This window comes from Bombina bombina, chromosome 1 (genome assembly GCF_027579735.1).
Source record: "Bombina bombina isolate aBomBom1 chromosome 1, aBomBom1.pri, whole genome shotgun sequence".
Classification (NCBI taxonomy): domain Eukaryota; kingdom Metazoa; phylum Chordata; class Amphibia; order Anura; family Bombinatoridae; genus Bombina; species Bombina bombina.
The window spans coordinates 231,633,604-231,655,292 of NC_069499.1; the positions used below are offsets into that span (position 1 = coordinate 231,633,604).

The 21,689-nt window shown below is 40.6% G+C and overlaps 1 protein-coding gene across 1 annotated transcript in view; it reads right to left on the reverse strand.

Annotated features, from left to right (window-relative positions):
* Positions 1 to 21,689, reverse strand: part of RTF1 (RTF1 homolog, Paf1/RNA polymerase II complex component) — a 213,836-nt gene that overhangs the window by 142,241 nt on the left and 49,906 nt on the right. Inside the window, exon 3 of the mRNA XM_053697868.1 lies at positions 8,813 to 8,963. Coding sequence (XP_053553843.1) covers positions 8,813 to 8,963 — 151 coding nt within the window. The remainder of the gene's footprint in view (positions 1 to 8,812; positions 8,964 to 21,689) is intronic.

The window sequence follows — 21,689 nt, forward strand, 5'->3', positions numbered from 1 at the left end:
TGCCGAAAATCTTTAGTTGCCTGTAAGTAGAACTTCAGGGCACGGACCACGTCTAGATTATGCAAAAGACGTTCCTTCTTTGAAGAAGGATTAGGACATAATGATGGAACAACAATCTCTCGATTGATATTCCTGTTAGAAACAACCTTAGGTAAAAACCCAGGTTTAGTACGCAAGACTACCTTGTCTGAATGAAAGATCAGATAAGGAGAATCACAATGTAAGGCAGATAACTCTGAGACTCTTCGAGCCGAGGAAATAGCCATCAAAAACATTACTTTCCACGATAAAAGCTTAATATCAATGGAATGAAGGGGTTCAAACGGAACACCCTGAAGAACTTTAAGAACAAAGTTTAAGCTCCACGGAGGAGCAACAGTCTTAAACACAGGCTTAATCCTGGCCAAAGCCTGACAAAAAGCCTGGACGTCTGGATTCTCTGCCAGACGCTTGTGTAAAAGAATAGACAGAGCAGAAATCTGTCCCTTTAGCGAACTAGCGGATAAACCCTTTTCTAAACCCTCTTGTAGAAAAGACAATATCCTAGGAATCTTAACCTTACTCCATGAGTAACTCTTGGATTCACACCAATATAAATATTTACGCCATATCTTATGGTAAATTTTTCTGGTCACAGGTTTCCGAGCCTGTATTAATGTATCAATAACCGACTCCGAGAAACCACGCTTCGATAGAATCAAGCGTTCAACCTCCACGCAGTCAGCCTCAGAGAAATTAGATTTGGATGGTTGAAAGGACCCTGAATTAGAAGGTCCTGCCTCAGAGGCAGAGACCATGGTGGACAGGACGACATGTCCACTAGGTCTGCATACCAGGTCCTGCGTGGCCACGCAGGCGCTATCAGAATCACCAATGCTCTCTCCTGTTTGATCCTGGCAATCAGTCGAGGCAGTAACGGAAAAGGTGGAAACACATAAGCCATGTTGAAAACCCAAGGGGCTGCTAGCGCATCTATCAGCACCGCTCCCGGGTCCCTGGACCTGGATCCGTAGCACGGAAGCTTGGCATTCTGGCGAGATGCCATGAGATCCAGTTCCGGTTTGCCCCAACGAAGAATTAGTTGAGCAAATATCACCGGATGAAGTTCCCACTCCCCCGGATGAAAAGTCTGGCGACTTAGAAAGTCCGCCTCCCAGTTCTCCACGCCTGGGATGTAGATCGCTGACAGGTGGCAAGAGTGAGACTCTGCCCAGCGAATTATCTTTGAGACTTCTAACATCGCTAGGGAACTCCTGGTTCCTCCTTGATGATTGATGTAAGCTACAGTCGTGATGTTGTCCGACTGAAACCTGATGAACCTCAGTGTTGCTAACTGAGGCCAAGCTAGGAGAGCATTGAATATTGCTCTTAATTCCAAAATGTTTATTGGAAGGAGTTTCTCCTCCTGAGTCCACGATCCCTGAGCCTTTAGGGAGTTCCAGACTGCGCCCCAGCCTAGTAAGCTGGCATCTGTTGTTACAATCGTCCAATCTGGTCTGCGAAAGGTCATTCCTTTGGACAGATGAACCCGAGACAACCACCAGAGAAGAGAATCCCTGGTCTCCTGGTCCAGATACAGTAAAGGGGACAGATCTGAGTAATCCCCATTCCACTGACTTAGCATGCATAATTGCAGCGGTCTGAGATGCAGGCGCGCAAATGGCACTATGTCCATTGCCGCGACCATTAAGCCGATTACTTCCATGCACTGAGCTACTGATGGGCTTGGAAGTAATGAAGGACACGGCAAGCATTTAGAATTTTTTATAACCTGGACTCCGTCAGGTAAATCTTCATCTCTACAGAATCGATAAGAGTCCCTAGGAAGGGGACCCTTGTGAGTGGAAACAGAGAACTCTTTTCCATGTTCACTTTCCACCCATGCGACCTCAGAAATGCTAGAACTATCTCTGTATGAGACTTTGCATTTTGAAAACTTGACGCTTGTATCAGAAAGTCGTCTAGGTACGGAGCCACCGCAATGCCTCGCAGTCTTAGTACCGCCAGAAGCGAACCCAGAATCTTTGTAAAAATTCTCGGAGCCGTAGCTAACCCCGAAGGGAAGAGCTACAAACTGGTAATGCCTGTCTAGAAAGGCAAATCTTAGGTACCGATAATGATCTTTGTGAATCGGTATGTGAAGGTAGGCATCCTTAAAATCCACTGTGGTCATATATTGACCCTCTTGGATCATGGGTAGGATGGTCCGAATGGTTTCCATCTTGAACGATGGAACCCTTAGGAATTTGTTTAAGATTTTTAAGTCTAAGATTGGTCTGAAGGTTCCCTCTTTTTTGGGAACCACAAACAGATTTGAGTAAAACCCTTGCCCTTGTTCAGTTCGCGGAACTGGGTGGATCACTCCCATCACTAAGAGATCTTGTACACATTGTAGAAATGCCTCTTTCTTTACTAGGTTTGTTGATAACCTTGACAGATGAAACCTCCCTTGTGGAGGAGAAGTTTTGAAATCCAGAAGGTATCCCTGAGATATAATCTCCAACGTCCAGGGATCCTGTACATCTCTTGCCCAAGCCTGGGCAAAGAGAGAAAGTCTGCCCCCCACTAGATCCGTCTCCGGAAAGGGGGCCCTGTCTTCATGCTGTCTTAGGGGCGGAAGTAGGCTTTCTGGCCTGCTTGCCCTTGTTCCATGACTGGTTGCCTTTCCAAACTTGTCTGTAACGAGCAGTAGGTCCTTCCTGTTTTGGAGCGGAGGAAGTTGATGCTGCTCCTGCCTTGAAATTACGAAAGGCACGAAAATTAGACTGTTTGGCCTTTGATTTGGCCCTGTCCTGAGGAAGGGAGTGGCCTTTACCTCCAGTAATGTCAGCAATAATTTCCTTCAAGCCGGGCCCGAATAAGGTCTGCCCTTTGAAAGGAATATTCAGTAGTTTAGATTTAGAAGTTACATCTGCTGACCAGGATTTAAGCCATAGCGCTCTGCACGCCTGTATGGCGAATCCGGAATTCTTAGCCGTAAGTTTGGTTAAATGCACCACGGCATCCGAAACAAACGCATTAGCTAGCTTAAGCGTTCTAAGCTTGCTCAAAGTCTCATCCAATGGTGCTGTGCGAATCGCCTCTTCCAGAGACTCAAACCAGAATGCCGTTGCAGCAGTGACAGGCGCAATGCATGCAAGAGGCTGTAATATAAAACCTTGTTGAACAAACATTTTCTTAAGGTAACCCTCTAATTTTTTATCCATTGGATCTGAGAAAGCACAACTATCCTCCACCGGGATAGTTGTACGCTTGGCTAAAGTAGATACTGCTCCCTCCACCTTAGGGACCGTCTGCCATAAGTCTCGTGTGGCGGCGTTTATAGGGAACATTTTTCTAAATTTCGGAGGAGGGGAAAAGGGCACACCAGGTTTATCCCACTCCTTGCTAATAATTTCAGTAAGCCTTTTTGGTATAGGAAAAACGTCAGTACACAACGGTACCGCATAGTATTTATCCAGCCATACATAATTTCTCTGGGATTGCCACCGTGTCACAATCATTCAGAGCCGCTAACACCTCCCCTAGCAACACGCGGAGGTTCTCAAGCTTAAATTTAAAATTTGAAATTTCTGAATCCGGTCTCCCCGAATCAGAACCGTCACCCACAGAATGAAGCTCTCCGTCCTCATGTTCTGCAAATTGTGACGCAGTATCAGACATGGCTCTCGTGTCATCGGCGCGCTCTGTCCTTAACCCAGAGCTATCGCGCTTGCCTCTTAACTCGGGCATATTGTATAATACTTCTTTCATAACATTAGCCATATCATGTAAAGTGATTTGTAAGTGCCTTGATGTACTTGGCGCCTCAATCTCACGCATCTCCCGAGCAGGAGACGAAGGTACTGACACTTGAGGAGAGTTAGTCGGCATAACTTCCCCCTCGTTGTCTGGTGATAATTTCTTTATCGGCACAGATTGACTTTTATTCAAAGTAATATCAATACAATTGGTATATTTCTATTGGGCTCCACAACGGCTTTTGAACATAATGAACAAGCAGATTCCTCTGTATCAGACATGTTTAAACAAACTAGCAATGAAGCTAGCAAGCTTGGAAATTATTTTCAATAAGTTTACAAGCAATATAAAAAACGCTGCAGCGCTTTTAAAAAACACAGTTGAATTAACAAAGAACTAATTCAGTTATAGTCTTAACGGTAAATGTAATAATTAGCAGAGGATTGCACCCATTAGCAAAAGGATGATTAACCCCTCAATACCCAAAAACGGATATCAAATTAAAATTTAACGCTTTTATCACAGTCAAACACACTGTCACAGGTCTGCTGTGACTGATTACCTCCCTCAAAAACAAATTTTGGAGACCCCTGAGCTCTCTAGAGACGTCCTGGATCAAGGAGGAACAAACAGGAAGACTGTGCTAGAATTTTAACTGCGCAACAAGGCGCTAAAAAAGGCCCCTCCCACTCATATTACAACAGTGGGAGACCTGATATAACGTTTTCTATGCAGAAAAATACGTTAGCCATGTGGAAAAAAATCATGCCCAAAAAGGATTTATCACCAAAGTACCTCACAAAACGAATAACATGCCAGTAAACGTTTTAAAAACAAACTTTTTCAAAGTCATGCAAAGTTACCACTAAGCCTGCTACCAGTCGCTTCTACTGCAGATAAGGCTTAAGCATTATTTCAGTATTAACAGTATTTTTTCAGTCAAATTCTAGTCCCTAGAAAATAACTCAACTGCGTATACATTTATCAGCCTGATACCAGTCGCTACTACTGCATTTAAGGCTGTACTTACATCATGTGGGTAACAGCAGTGTTTTCTTAGTCAATTCCATTCCCAGAAAATATTGTACTGCACATACCTCATTTGCGGGGAACCCCGCATGCTATTCCCATTTTCTGAAGTTACCCCACTCCTCAGAATGTCGAGAACAGCCAGTGGATCTTAGTTACGCCTGCTAAGATCATAGAAAACCGCAGGCAGATTCTTCTTCCAAATACTGCCTGAGATAGAAAAAACAGCACACTCCGGTGCCATTTAAAATAACAAACTTTTGATTGAAGATTAATTAAGTAAAAACTCCAACTCCTCTCGCGACCTCCTTTATTGAGGGTTGCAAGAGAATGACTGGATATGACATGTGAGGGGAGGAGCTCTGCTTGGGTGATCCTCTTGCAACTTCCTGTTGGGAAGGAGAATATATCCCATAAGTAATGGATGACCCGTGGACTGAACACACTTAAGAAGAGAAAGGGCATTTGTACACCAGATGTTTCTTTGCATAAATGTTTTGTATATGATCCATTCCACTTATATAGCTCATATGGGAGTGATTTTGTAATGTTTAGTTTTGCTTATTTTTTTATTTTTATTATAACATTGTGCTGATTTTCAGACTCCTAGCCAAGCCCCAAAGTGTCAGATGTATACACTTGTTTACAGTCTAATCTGTCTTTTCATATGCAGGGAAAGGGGGAGGGTAGAGTGTCTGCTCCCAGCTCCTTTCACTGGGTGTTTCAGCTTAACCTCATCAACAGTGCTAAGCTTCTAAGTAAGTTTTGAAAAGGTTTTATACTGGATTTTTATACTAGTATCTGCCCATATTCTTCTTTATAGTAGTGACTATTACATGCAGTTATATGAAAATTGGTGTATACTGTCCCTATAACTCAAACTTTACAATCACTTTAAGTTAAAATTGGCTAATGTTTGTTGCACAAATCATAATTTAAATAAATTTAAGTTAAATTATGCAAGTAATTTCTGCTCTAGATAGGTTAAGCAACATTTATAAGTAAACGAAAATGTAATACTGCAAAGTAGTTTACTTGCCCCCAACCTGGGAACTTCATAACACCCAAAAACAAAAAAATACTGCAGAGAACGCTGGAATGGAAACCTTTCCATTAGCACACCTAGACTTGGTGAATAAATAAAGGTAATTTTTGTAGATAATTTAAAGGGACACTGAACCCAAATTTTTTTTCTTTTGTGATTCAGATAAAGCATGCAATTTGAAGCAACTATCTAATTTATATTATCAAATGTTCTTCATTCTCTTGGTATCAAATGTTCTTCATTCTCTTGGTATCTTTATTTGAAATGCAAGAAAGTAAGTTTAATGCCGGCCCATTTTTGGTGAACAACCTGGGTAGTTCTTGCTGATTGGTGGATAAATTCATCCACCAATGAATAAGTGCTTTCCAGGGTCCTCAACTAAACAAATAGCTTAGATGCCTTCTTTTTCAAATAAACAGCAAGAGAACAAAGAAAAATTAATAGGAGTAAATTAGAAAGTTGCTTAAAATTGCATGCTCTAACTGAATCATGAAAGAAACATTTTGGGTTCAGTGTCCCTTTAAAGGCTTAAAACCTTACCAATAAACTAAATATGCAATTGCTTCAAATTGACTGTATATATTAGACTCTAATATATAATTAGAGTATATTTTTTTTTAAATAAATATGCCATTACTGATGTGGTAAACACAAAGAGCTGAAAATCTGTAGAGAATAAAATGGAATGTGGAAATAGCACCACCAGCTTCCACAAATTTTATTTGGACAGGTTTGACAGTCGCACATGCAGTGCTTGTGTGTGTTCAATTTAAAGGGACATGAAACCCACAATTTTAAAAAAAGTTTCCAATTTACTTTTATTCTCAAATTTGCTTTGTTCTCATGCTATTTTTTGAAACAGAGCTATCTGGAAAGGTAGCGTGCACATTTCTGGAGCGCTACACGTCAAGAAATATTGCTGACATCAAGCACACTTCTGAGCTTACCTTCATGCTTTTCAAAAAGGATAACAAGAAAATAAAGAGAATTTGATGATAAACGTACATTAGAAAGTGGTTTACAATTGTATGTTCGATCTGAATCATAAAATACAATAACATTTGGGGTTTTATGTCACTTTAACCATAAGTAGCACCACTGGACGGTTTAAATGCTTTTTTGATGTTCATATGTATTAGATATGTGCATTCAGATCTTTCGTGAGGATCAGAATGCAAAAGTATGCAGCCGCTCAATCCCTTTGAATATGTCAGTAGCTGGATTAATTCCTGTAAAAAAATCCCACTTGAAGAACTCTGCAAATCTATATCTAAGAGTGGGGATTTATTTTTGCAGGAATCAATCTGGTTAAGGACATATTCGAAGGGAACTAGCGGCTGCTTACTTCCACATTCGGATCCTCGCAAAGGATTCAAATGCACATGCTCAATATGTATATTAACCACTAGATGGAGCTACTAGACAGATGTTTGGTGCTCTTGTAGGCTATTCAAACAGACAAGGAATAGTAAAGCTTGAAACGTTATGTTATTAAAGAACCATTTATGATGTTTGGATTCAATTTAATTATCTTTAACTACTGAAATCATACCAAGACATTTAGTATCACAATATTTCAAAATCTCAAGAGGAATGTTTTACAAAACTAAAAACAGGGCTATGGAGTCAGAAAGTGACTGATCGTGAGCAAATTCTTGAATATCAATTATAATAAGTAAATTAAATATGTTTATATTGCATATCTAAAAATTAAACAATGTTGACCTTTAAGCATAAGGCATCTGTAAAAGGGATAAACACTTCTGAATCAGTACTATTCTATAAATGCACTTCAAGGGTCAGTGTACTGCAAAATATTCTCAGTTTTAATGTGTTCCCAGCTAACTATTTTACCTGATGGAGTGTATAAAAAAAAATTGACTAAAGAAAAAGGTATGCAAACAAGATGCATCAAACAAAATAATCATCATCCAAGTGGAGTTGGGAAAAAAAGAATCCAGCCATATTTAAAGGGTGTTCCTGCAACAACTTTAAAATTAAAGGGACAGTCTACAATAAACCAAAAGATAGAGAACACCTTTACACAACCAACATTGTTATATTAATATACTTAACATTTAAACCTCTACATTTCTGACTGTTTCTAAGCCACTACAGCCAGCTTTTTTTTATTAGCTTTTCACTAGAGACTGCTAATTCATGTGTGCCATATAGATAACATTGTGCAGGACACAGCACTAATTAGCTAAAATGCAAGTCAATAAATAATAAATAAAAAGCCATGTGATAAGGAAGCTGTCAGAAGAGGCTTAGATACAAGGTAGTCAGAGGTAAAAAGTATATTAACATAACCAAGTTGGATATACAAAACTGGGGAATGGGTAATTAACCCGTTGGCTAAGCCAAGCAATTTCCCACCTGGGTGCTAAGCTGGATTTGAGCTTTTTTTTTTTTTTTTTTTTTAGCTTTTTTTTCCAGAAGACGACATACCGTTGGAAGGTTAGGCGATTAACTTTTCAACAGTGGGTCTTGGGGGTCTGTAGCTGCTTAGATGCTTCAGATACAGGCTTCTAAGCAGCATTCTCTCATTTCCCTATATTGTCCATTGTTAATTTTAAATAAAAATGCACAATGACATCTCGTCTTTGCGAGTGAAGTCACTGCGCGAATCATGAAGCACCCGGCAAGTGCTAGCGACGCCTCTGCGCCATCAGCACCTGACTGGGACAATTTGCTACGGCTCAGAGCCGTCGTTGGCACTCAAAAGGGTTAAGGGATAATCTATATTTTAAAACAATACCAATTTTGGAGTAGACTATCCCTTTAATTAACAAATGCTTGCATGTGAACACTTTAGGTTTGGTTAATTATTTAGAATCGACTATTTAAAGATATAACGCTTTTAAAAAAGTTGAAAGTTTAAACAGCATGACAGTTAAGGATATTTTGGACTAGATATTAGAAGCAGTATATTCTGACAGAGCACTATGTTAGATAAAAAACCAGATCTATAAAAAGCATGACTGGCACAGTTACCTTCCTCTGGTGCAGAGCTTTCTGCTGAACTGTCCTTGGAAGAGCTGCCAGAAGAAGCGGCTCTGTTTGTAAGCTTCTTCGTGGCTCCTTTCTTCTCTGTGCCTTTTCCAGGCTTCCCTTTCTTCTTGGATTTCGTGCCACCAACAGTCCACTGGAAACAAATGAGTAATTAAACAATTTATATGTATTATGTCTATTTGTACCAGTTATAAATCTTTAGAATCTTGTGTGTCCCCTGCCTTTAGTACAGCAAAACTTGTGCTAAACAGTTCATCAAACCTTTCACGATTCCGACAGAGCATACAATTTTAAGCAAGTTTCCAATCTACTTCTATTATTACATTTACTTTGTTCTTTGTTGAAAAGACGGTAATTGTAGGCTCAGGAGTGTGTACGTGTCTGGAGCACTATATGGCAGCATGTTTGCAAGAATATGTTTAACATCATACATTTGCAAGCGCACTAGATGGCAGAAGTTTGCAGGCATGTGCTGCTTCAGACACGAGCATGCTTCCTACCTAGGCATGCTCTTCAACAAAACAACATTTGCTAATATAAGTAAATTGGAAACCAAAAAAAATCCATTTGATCTGAGACACGAAAGAAAAAGGTTTGGTTTCATGTCCCTTTAACAAAATGTCAAGACTGTAATGACAAGCGATTATTCTTCCACAACAATGTATGTATATATGCAAACAGCAAAAACCGGCCATATCTGCTAGACAGCTGAAAATCAGCGTGAAGATTTTACACACGTGGAATTATATGCTGAAGTCCACAAACTAATTCCGTCAAGAGAGATAATAACGTGGATATGTCAATATTGACATGGTTCATATGTGGTTGTGGTGCCCAAATACCCAGAGAGTTTGAGTTCCTGTGATTAAAGAAATTAAGAAAATATGTAAGGTGATGGTAAATAGGCAGTATTTTGACCTACATAAATTAAATCGCTATAAAAATAATATTTAAATAACTTTAGGGGAACATTTGTGGAACAAATTAGAATATGGCTCTTAATGAATTCAGTGAGCTATACTGCAAGCGGATCCTATTGGAAGCCAATCAAAACACACACAAAAAAAAGGGAGGATGGAGAAGAGCACAATGCACTGAACTAAAAGGTAGATTTTGCAAAAAAATGTACAGATACTCTTAAGGAGAAACTCGTACGTTTTATTGTGACACACAGGTTCTGTCCAATCAAGTTTCCCATCACTTTAATATAAAATGCCCACTGGACCCTTTAATTTGGTTGTTAAATAAACCTATCAATATTAAATTTAACCATAACATTTTTCAAATTAGATAAATAGTGCAAGAAATCTTGTTGTCCTGAATTGGAAAAAGATGTCCCTATCTTATGCGTGTTTGTTCACAACCTGCGAGTTATATATGGGCCTATATTTTTGTAGGCATACATTCTGCACTCATTCAAAGAGGAAGCACTGAAATAAGTGAACGACCAGGCAGCATCTACATACAACTGTATGCATAAACAAATGCAATGGAACACTCCATTTACTTGCTGAAAAACTCCATTGTAAGAATCATAGTTCACCACAAAGATGGTTTTCTGTAAAATATTTGAACGCAATTTGTATTTCATTCATTTTTCACTATACACCAATTAGCCATTTTTTTCTCAAAAGTAAAAACAAAAAAAAAAACAAAACAAAAAAAAAAGAAAGAAAGGAAGGTTTGATATGGGTTTCGTGTGAAATAACATGCATTTATATGGTTTTCAAGCAAAACTTAAAAACCTTTGAATATTGGCACTGCTTTCTCTAAACAAACGTAGATTATTATTATCAGGCATTTGTAGAGCGCCAATAGATTCTGCAGCGCTTAACTATTCTTTTCCCATATCTGCTAACATATGTAATTTCTTACAGGTCTGGTTATACTCCATACATGGGGGAATTAAAATTGATTATTGTTGAACACTGATTGCCCTGTTATGATCTGGGGAGTAGAGCTCCCCGGTTTCCTTCTATTTGAAAATATAACATGTGCATATTATAGATGAATAATTTGGAAACAGCTTCTTTATACTACGATTACAAAATTATCCACGTAGGATTGAGTAATTAATTTACCAGATTGATAAATCTGTCTTTAGATTGTAACACTGTATATATCTATCCGAGGGGGTGTGATTGATATGGCTATTGAAGTAAATAGCCCAATAGTGGATTCTATGTTATGCACATATGTTCTCATATTTGCCTCTTGCATATCCGATCACTTATTTATCCTGGTTGATCATGTGCGTTTATACACTCTTTGGGGTGCGCTGTCTAAGTAATGAGTAAAGTGTTAAGCTGGCTTGTCTGCTATCGTAACATTGCTGTTGTTGGGACTGTAATTTGGGTCATGTCTGATAAGAGCACCTTGTTGCCATGGTCACGATTATAGATAAATCGGCGTTAAGACTTGGTCTAGGAGTGGGTTTAGCTTTCGTGTCATTGAAATTTTTTGACAGCCTAGAAACGGTGCAAACTAATTTGATTAATATCTGACATTTTGACTTGTGTACAGTCCTGGCCAAAAGTTTTGAGAATGACACAAAATATTAATTTTCACAAAGTCTGCTGCCTCAGTTTTTATGATGGCAATTTGCATATACTTCAGAAAGTTATGCAAAGTGATCAGATTAAATAATCCCCGAAAAAACATTTCTACTGCAATTCTGCCCTGCCACAAAAGGACCAGCTGACATTTCTCTGGTTAACACAGGTGTCAGTGTTAACAAGGACAAGGCTGGAGTCCCCTCTGTCATGCTGATAGAGTTAGAACAACAGACAGGAAGCTTTAAAAAGGAGGTTGGTGCTTTAAATCATTGTTCTTCCTCGGTAAACCATGGTTACCTGCAAGAAAACAAGTGCAGTCATTACTTTGCACAAAAAGGGATTCACAGGCAACTACTAAGATTACACCTAAATTAACCACTTAATCAGGTCATCAAGAACTTCAAGGAGAGAGGTTTAATTGTTGTGAAGAAGGCTTCAGGGCATCAAGAAAGTCCAGCAAGCGCCAGGACCGTCTCCTAAAGTTGATTCAGCTGCGGGATCAGGACACCACCAGTGCAGAGGAAAGGCAGCAGGCAGGTGTGAGTGCATCTGCATGCACAGTGAGGCGAAGACTTTTGGAGGATAGACTGGTGTCAAAAAGGGCAGCAAAGAAGCCACTTCTCCCCAGGAAAAAACATCAGGGAGAGATACCGTTTCCGATTGTTTGGGCCATCCGGAAAAAAGGAGAGCGCTACCATCAGTCCTGTGTCATGCCAGCAGTTAAGACCACTCATGTGTGGGGTTGCTTCTCAGCCAAGGGAGTGGACTCGATCACAATTTTGCCTAAAAACACAGCCATGAATAAAGAATGGTACAAAAACATCCTCCAAGTGCAACTTCTCCCAACCATCCAAGAACAGTTTGGTGACTATCAATCCTCAAGAGGCAAATGAACAAAAAAAAAAACCCCACATATTCTAACAAACTCCAAGCAATCATTATGCCAGAATGGGCTGCCATCAGTCAAGATGTGGCCCAGAAGTTGATTGGCAGCATACCAGGGCAAATTGCGGAAGTATTGGGAAAAAAAGGGTCAACACTGCAAATATTGACTTCGCATAAACTTAATATAATTGTCAATAAAAGCCTTTGACACTTACGAAATGCTTGTAATTATACTTCAGTATACCATAGTAACATCTGACAAAAAGATCTAAAAAAAAAACCACTGAAGCAGCAGATTTTGTGAAAATATTTGTGTCATTCTCAAAACTTTTGGCAAGGACCGTACAGCCATTATATTTTAATGACAGCTAAAACGACTCTTACGCACTGAGTGCGTTAGTCGGTTGCCATGGTTACGGCTATACACGTACCTGTGTCAACTATAGACGATACCTACGATCTCAGTATATTTTGATTTATGTGCTTATGATCTATGGATTTTGTGACTTTGTATATGATTATGTGATTCTAGGACTTCACTGGTAGTTACGATTTGTGTTAATGCTGGATTTCACCGAGACACTGGTTGATGACGTCACCTCTGGGGGAGTGGCTGTGGACAGCTGCGGCTCGGCGTTTCATCTTGCACATTTTGTATAAAATGTCACAGTGGGTCTTAAATACTATACGGGTCCTTCTCCCCTTGGCTGAAATACGCCCAACTACAACACTTCATACAAAGCGCACAAAACAAACAAGACCTACCAAGAACCCCTACCCCCTTCAAGCAAATTTGCCTAATAGGAAATATCTGCAAAGGATCATTATTGATGGCAAAATCCCTAAATCCCTACTGCACAATCATCAGCTCTCCCCCCACAACACACAACCGGGTGGCATTGTGAATTAGGTATAAAAACTTAGCCAACAAACAGTGGCAGTTTCTTCCAAAACACATGACAAACCTCTACCTCACCTAAAATTATAAAGCTTAAATATAAAAAAAAAAACTTCTACGCTGGTACCAGACACCGGTATGACTTAAAAACCATCTACCCAACCTCCTCAGCACTTTGCTGGAGGGGATGCAATACATAAGGCAATATGTTATACATGTGGTGGCAATGCAACAAGCTGGCCACCTTCTGGCACAATGTAGAGAACACCCTAAAAAGTCTAGCAGACCCAAAATTTTCACTAACCCAAACAATGGTTCTCCTGAACGAGACTCCACCACTTTGATGCAAAATAAGGAATGCGCTAATACAAACAGGCCTCAACAGTGCAAAAGCCCTCATAGCCCTATATTGGAAATCTCCTCAAATAACAACATTAGAGAACTGGCTACAGAAAACAGATGAGATACTCTCACTTGAGGAATATGGGTTTTACGGATATTAAATTCTACTGGGATACTATACGCCAAACCAACGACAATCCCTCTCATTCTACAAAACCTAATCCCACAAACAATAACCAGGAGGTACCAGCGTCACCCAACCCGATTTCTACCTTAGAATCTTAATTGCATAACTGTCTCATAATCCTCACTAGCATCACATTAAACATGCAGTTTCCACCCCCCCCTTTGCCTTGTCCCCTTCACCCTGTCCCTCTTTCTATAAACCCACTAAAACTCCTTATCCTTACTTTTAGTTCTATGTTGTTATGAAAATAAGTTTTGTTAAGTTTCTAATACGAAATATATTAACACCTAGAGACTAAGCTCAGCAAACCAAAATAATTGAATATATGCCAGTTATGTACATCACCAGGTTTCTGAAATGTTAATAGTAAGTCCAATTTCTTACTACTGTTATCTCAACGGCCTACACAGACCACATTGGCAGCCGGACCAAACTTTAAAGGACCTTTTACAGCATGCTGCCCTACACCCAAGTAGATAGACTTTGCAGACGTTAAATCCTACCCCACTTAACCAATAGCAACTGGGCGTACAGTAAATGTTTACAATAAGTGTACTCTCAAAGAGATTTTCCCTGTAAGGTTATATGCATTTTAAAACATATTGTAACGTTTTTGTTTTGTTTGCAGAAAACAAAATTGAGATAAAAAAAAAAAAAAAGTCACGGTGGGGGTGAAACCCCCGAAAATGTTACAATAAAAAGGTGACAGATTTAAAATCCTGGCGACTGATACATACATACAGTTTACATTGTTTCATATGTTTATTTTGGTTTACTGCCTTGTTAATTATTATACTTTTTCTGCTTTTTAAACTTTTATTTCTACTCAAAAATTTAGCCAGAGAGAAATTATAATCTTATTTTACCGAGACCTATATTGTAAAAAGTGTCTCGTACACAATTATATTATTAAAATGATTAAAAGCAATAAATTAAAATGCCTTTAAGACAATCCCTCGGGGAACTAATAATATGGATGTGTTATCATATACAATCTACCCAGACCAGACAGAGAATCAAGCCCATTGTGAGAAACATATGCTCTAAAAAAAATAAAAAAATAAAAAAGCATTTTACTATTGCAACACAATGTTCTTTTAAGCCCACTCAACTACCAGATAAAGCAACAGCCCTAAACAGAGTCCTAATTAAACAGAATATGTTTAATCAGATCTTGATAAACCTGCCCTAGCATTGTCCCTCCTTTATATATTTTCCATGCACTGACACTGGTTCACTTGATCTACCAATTGTTCACTGAACGCTGGGAACTATAGTTCATATGCTTATATGGGTAACTAGAAGTACCAGCATACCCATGCATTAAATCACAGTTCCAGACACAGCAAGAACAGCAGCACAGCACGGTGCACAGAGCAATACACACAGCACTGCACTCAGGGGGCACATGGCATGGGGATAGTAACTCTGCCGTGCACACTCGGAAAAGATTTATGTAGCTTCTTGAAAAAAAAAAAAAACAATTTATGTAAGAATTTACCTGATAAATTCATTTCTTTCATATTGGCAAGAGTCCATGAGCTAGTGACGTATGGGATATACAATCCTACCAGGAGGGGCAAAGTTTCCCAAACCTCAAAATGCCTATAAATACACCCCTCACCACACCCACAAATCAGTTTAACGAATAGCCAAGTAGTGGGGTGATAAAGAAAGGAGTAAAAAGCATCAACAAAGGAATTTGGAAATAATTGTGCTTTATACAAAAAAATCATAACTACCATAAAAAGGGTGGGCCTCATGGAAATGAATTTATCAGGTAAATTTATCAGGTAAATTCTTACATAAATTATGTTTTCTTTCATGTAATTGGCAAGAGTCAATGAGCTAGTGACGTATGGGATATCAATACCCAAGATGTGGAACTCCACTCAAGAGTCACTAGAGAGAGAGGGATAAAAATAAACAGCCATTTTCCGCTGACAAAATAATCCACAACCCAAATTATACGTTTATTCTTTAATGAAAAGAAACACTTAAAACATCAGCAGAAGAATCAAACTGAAACAGCTGCCTGAAGAACTTTTCTACCAAAAACTGCTTCTGAAGAAGCAAATACATCAAAACGGTAGAATTTAGTAAATGTATGCAGAGAGGACCAATTTGCCGCATTGCAAATCTAATCAACTGAAGCTTCATTCTTAAAAGCCCACGAAGTGGAGACTGATCTAGTAGAATGAGCTGTAATTCTCTGAGGCGGGGAATGACCCAACTCCAAATAAGCTTGATGAATTAAAAGCTTTAACCAAGAAGCAAAGGAAATAGCAGAAGCCTTCTGACCTTTCCTAGAACCAGAAAAGATAACAAATAGACTAGAAGTCTTCCTGAAATCTTTAGTAGCTTCAACATAATATTTCAAAGCTCTCACTACATCCAAAGAATGTAAGGATCTTTCCAAATAATTCTTAGGATTAGGACACAAGGAAGGGACAACAATTTTAAATGAAGTCCGCAAAACCGCCTTATCCTGATGAAAAATCAGAAAAGGAGATTCACAAGAAAGAGCAGATAGCTCAGAAACTCTTCTAGCAGAAGAGATGGCCAAAAGGAACAACACTTTCCAAGAAAGTAGTTTAATGTCCAAAGAATGCATAGGCTCAAATGGAGGAGCCTGTAAAGCCCTCAAAACCAAATTAAGACTCCAAGGAGGAGAGATTGATTTAATGACAGGCTTGATATGAACCAAAGCCTGTACAAAACATTGAATATCAGGAAGTTTGGCAATCTTTCTGTGAAATAAAACAGAAAGAGCAGAGATTTGTCCCTTCAAGGAACTTGCAGACAAACCCTTATCCAAACCATCCTGAATAAACTAAAATTCTAGGAATTCTAAAACAATGCCAAGAAAATTTATGAGAACACCACCATGAAATGTAAGTCTTCCAGACTCGATAATAAATCTTTCTAGAGCCCGATTTACGAGCTTGTAACATAGTATTAATCACTGAGTCAGAGAAACCTCTATGACTTAGAACTAGGCTTTCAATTTCCACACCTTCAAATTTAATGATTTGAGATCCATATGGAAAAATGGACCTTGAGACAATAGGTCCGGTCTTAACGGAAGTGGCCAAAGTTGGCAACTAAGCATCCGAACAAGATCCGCATACCAAAATCTGTGAGGCCCTGCTGGAGCCACCAGCAACACAAACGATTGTTCCATGATGATTTTGGAGATCACTCTTGGAAGAACTAGAGGCGGGAAAATATAAGCAGGTTGATAACACCAAAGAAGTGTCAATGCATCCACTTGAAAATCCCTGGACCTGGACAGGTATCTGGGATGTTTCTTGCTTAGAAGATAGGCCATCAGATCTATCTCTGGAAGACCCCACATCTGAACAATCTGAGAAAACATCTGGATGGAGAGACCACTCCCCGGATGTAAAGTCTGAGGACTGAGATAATCCGCCTCCCGATTGTCTACACCTGGGATATGCACTGCAGAGATTAGACAAGAGCTGGATTCCGCCCAAACAAGTATCCAAGATACTTCTTTCATAGCTTGGGGACTGAGTCCCACCCTGATGATTGACATATGCCACAGTTGTGATATTGTATGTCTGAAAACAAATGAAAGGTTCTCTCTTTAACAGAGGCCAAAACTGAAGAGCTCTGAGAATTGCACGGAGTTCTAAAATATTGATTGGTAACCTCGCCCCTTGAGATTTCCAAACCCCTTGTGCTGTCATAGATCCCCAACCTGAAAGATTCGCATCTGTTTTAATCACAGTCCATGTTGGCCAAACAAAAATATAATTTATGCTTACCTGATAAATTCATTTCTCCTGTAGTGTAGTCAGTCCATGGGTCATCCATTACTTATGGGATACCAATACCAAAGCTAAAAGTACACGGATGACGGGAGGGACAGGCAGGATCTTTACACGGAAGGAACCACTGCCTGTAGAACCTCTCTCCCAAAAACAGCCTCCGAAGAAGCAAAAGTGTCAAATTTGTAAAATTTTGAAAAAGTGTGAAGTGAAGACCAAGTTGGAGCCTTGCAAATCTGTTCAACAGAGGCCTCATTCTTAAAGGCCCAAGTGGAAGCCACAGCTCTAGTAGAATGAGCCGTAATCCTTTCAGGAGGCTGCTGTCCAGCAGTCTCATAGGCTAAACGTATTATGCTACGAAGCCAAAAAGAGAGAGAGGTAGCCGAAGCTTTTTGACCTCTCCTCTGTCCAGAATAAACGACAAACAGGGAAGAAGTTTGACGAAAATCTTTAGTTGCCTGCAAATAAAATTTCAGGGCACGGACTACGTCCAGATTATGCAAAAGTCGTTCCTTCTTTGAAGAAGGGTTAGGGCACAATGATGGAACAACAATCTCTTGATTGATATTCTTGTTAGTGACTACCTTAGGTAAGAACCCAGGTTTAGTACGCAGAACTACCTTGTCTGAATGAAAAATCAGATAAGGAGAATCACAATGTAAGGCCGATAACTCAGAGACTCTTCGAGCCGAGGAAATAGCCATTAAAAACAGAACTTTCCAAGATAAAGGCTTGATATCAATGGAATGAAGGGGTTCAAACGGAACACCTTGCAGAACGTTAAGAACTAAGTTTAAGCTCCACGGCGGAGCAACAGTCTTAAACACAGGCTTAATCCTAGCCAAAGCCTGAACGTCTGGAACTTCTGCCAGACGTTTGTGTAAAAGGATAGACAGAGCTGAAATCTGTCCCTTTAACGAACTAGCAGATAAACCCTTTTCTAAACCTTCTTGTAGAAAAGACAATATCCTAGGAATCCTAACCTTACTCCATGAGTAACTCTTGGATTCGCACCAATATAAGTATTTACGCCATATTTTATGGCAAATTTTCCTGGTAACAGGTTTCCTAGCCTGTATTAAGGTATCAATCACTGACTCCGAGAATCCCCGCTTTGATAGAATCAAGCATTCAATCTCCATGCAGTCAGCCTCAGAGAAATTAGATTTGGATGTTTGAAAGGACCCTGAATCAGAAGGTCCTGTCTCAGAGGCAGAGACCATGGTGGACAGGACGACATGTCCACTAGATCTGCATACCAGGTCCTGCGTGGCCACGCAGGCGCTATTAAAATCATCGATGCTCTCTCCTGTTTGATCCTGGCAATCAATCGAGGAAGCATCGGGAAGGGTGGAAACACATAAGCCATGTTGAAGACCCAAGGTGCTGTCAGAGCATCTATCAGTACCGCTCCCGGGTCCCTGGACCTGGATCCGTAACAAGGAAGTTTGGCGTTCTGGCGAGACGCCATGAGATCCAGATCTGGTTTGCCCCAATGATGAAGCAGTTGGGCAAACACCTCCGGATGAAGTTACCACTCCCCCGGATGAAAGGTCTGGCGACTTAGAAAATCCGCCTCCCAGTTCTCCACGCCTGGGATGTGGATCGCTGACAGGTGGCAAGAGTGAGACTCTGCCCAGCGAATTATCTTTGAGACTTCCATCATCGCTAGGGAACTCCTTGTTCCTCCTTGATGGTTGATGTAAGCCACAGTCGTGATGTTGTCTGAGGCCAAGCCAGAAGAGCATTGAAAATTGCTCTTAATTCCAGAATGTTTATTGGAAGGAGTCTCTCCTCCTGAGCCCATGATCCCTGAGCCTTCAGGGAATTCCAGACTGCGCCCCAACCTAGAAGGCTGGCGTCTGTTGTTACAATCGTCCAATCTGGCCTGCGGAAGGGCATCCCCTTGGACAGATGTGGCCGAGAAAGCCACCATAGAAGAGAATCTCTGGTCTCTTGATCCAGATTTAGCAGAGGGGACAAATCTGAGTAATCCCCATTCCACTGACTTAGCATGCACAATTGCAGCGGTCTGAGATGCAGGCGCGCAAAAGGTACTATGTCCATTGCCGCTACCATTAAGCAGATTACCTCCATGCACTGAGCCACTGACGGGTGTTGAATGGAATGAAGGACACGGCAAGCATTTAGAAGTTTTGATAACCTGTCCTCCGTCAGGTAAATTTTAATTTCTACAGAATCTATAAGAGTCCCTAAGAAGGGAACTCTTGTGAGTGGCAATAGAGAACTCTTTTCTACGTTCACCTTCCACCCATGCGACCTTAGAAATGCCAGAACTAACTCTGTATGAGACTTGGCAGTTTGGAAACTTGACGCTTGTATCAGAATGTCGTCTAGGTACGGAGCTACCGCTATGCCTCGCGGTCTTAGTACCGCCAGAAGAGAGCCCAGAACCTTAGTAAAGATTCTTGGAGCCGTAGCTAACCCGAAGGGAAGAGCTACAAACTGGTAATGCCTGTTTAGGAAGGCAAATCTTAGATACCGGTAATGATCCTTGTGAATCGGTATGTGAAGGTAGGCATCCTTTAAATCCACTGTGGTCATGTACTGACCCTCTTGGATCATGGGTAAGATGGTTCGAATAGTTTCCATTTTGAACGATGGAACTCTTAGGAATTTGTTTAGGATCTTTAAGTCCAAGATTGGTCTGAAGGTTCCCTCTTTTTTGGGAACCACAAACAGATTTGAATAGAATCCTTGTCCGTGTTCCGACCGCGGAACTGGGTGGATCACTCCCATTAGTAAGAGGTCTTGTACACAGCGTAGAAACGCCTCTTTCTTTATCTGGTTTGCTGATAACCTTGAAAGATGAAATCTCCCTTGTGGAGGAGAAGCTTTGAAGTCCAGAAGATATCCCTGAGATATGATCTCCAACGCCCAGGGATCCTGGACATCTCTTGCCCAAGCCTGGGCGAAGAGAGAAAGTCTGCCCCCCACTAGATCCGTTTCCGGATCGGGGGCCCTCACTTCATGCTGTCTTAGGGGCAGCAGCAGGTTTTCTGGCCTGCTTGCCCTTGTTCCAGGACTGGTTAGGTTTCCAGCCCTGTCTGTAGCGAGCAACAGTTCCTTCCTGTCTTGGAGCGGAGGAAGATGATGCTGCTCCTGCCTTGAAGTTACGAAAGGCACGAAAATTAGACTGTTTAGCCCTTGGTTTGGCCCTGTCTTGAGGCAGGGCATGGCCCTTACCTCCAGTAATGTCAGCGATAATTTCTTTCAAACCGGGCCCGAATAATGTCTGCCCTTTGAAAGGAATATTAAGCAATTTAGATTTAGAAGTCACATCAGCTGACCAGGATTTAAGCCACAGCGCTCTACGCGCTTGAATGGCGAATCCGGAGTTCTTAGCCGTAAGTTTGGTTAAGTGTACTACGGCATCAGAAATAAATGAATTAGCTAGCTTAAGGGCTTTAAGCTTGTTCATAATCTCATCCAATGGAGCTGTGCTAAGGGTCTCTTCCAGAGACTCAAACCTGAATGCCGCCGCAGCAGTGACAGGCGCAATGCATGCAAGGGGTTGTAATATAAAACCTTGCTGAACAAACATTTTCTTAAGGTAACCCTCTAACTTTTTATCCATTGGATCTGAAAAAGCACAGCTATCCTCCACCGGGATAGTGGTGCGCTTAGCCAGAGTAGAAACTGCTCCCTCCACCTTAGGGACCGTCTGCCATAAGTCCTGTGTGGTGGCGTCTATTGGAAACATTTTTCTAAATATAGGAGGGGGTGAAAAAGGCACACCGGGTCTATCCCACTCCTTGTTAACAATTTCTGTAAGCCTTTTAGGTATAGGAAAAACGTCAGTACACGCCGGTACCGCAAAATATTTATCCAGCCTACATACTTTCTCTGGAATTGCAACCGTGTTACAATCATTCAGAGCCGCTAAAACCTCCCCTTAGTAATACACGGAGGTTCTCAAGCTTAAATTTAAAATTTGAAATGTCTGAATCCAGTTTACTTGGATCAGATCCGTCACCCACAGAATGAAGCTCTCCGTCCTCATGTTCTGCAAATTGTGACGCAGTATCAGACATGGCTCTATTATTATCAGCGCACTCTGTTCTTATTCCAGAGTGATCGCGTTTACCTCTAAATTCTGGCAATTTAGATAGTACTTCAGTCATAACATTAGCCATGTCTTGCAAAGTGATTTGTATGGGCCGCCCTGATGTACTTG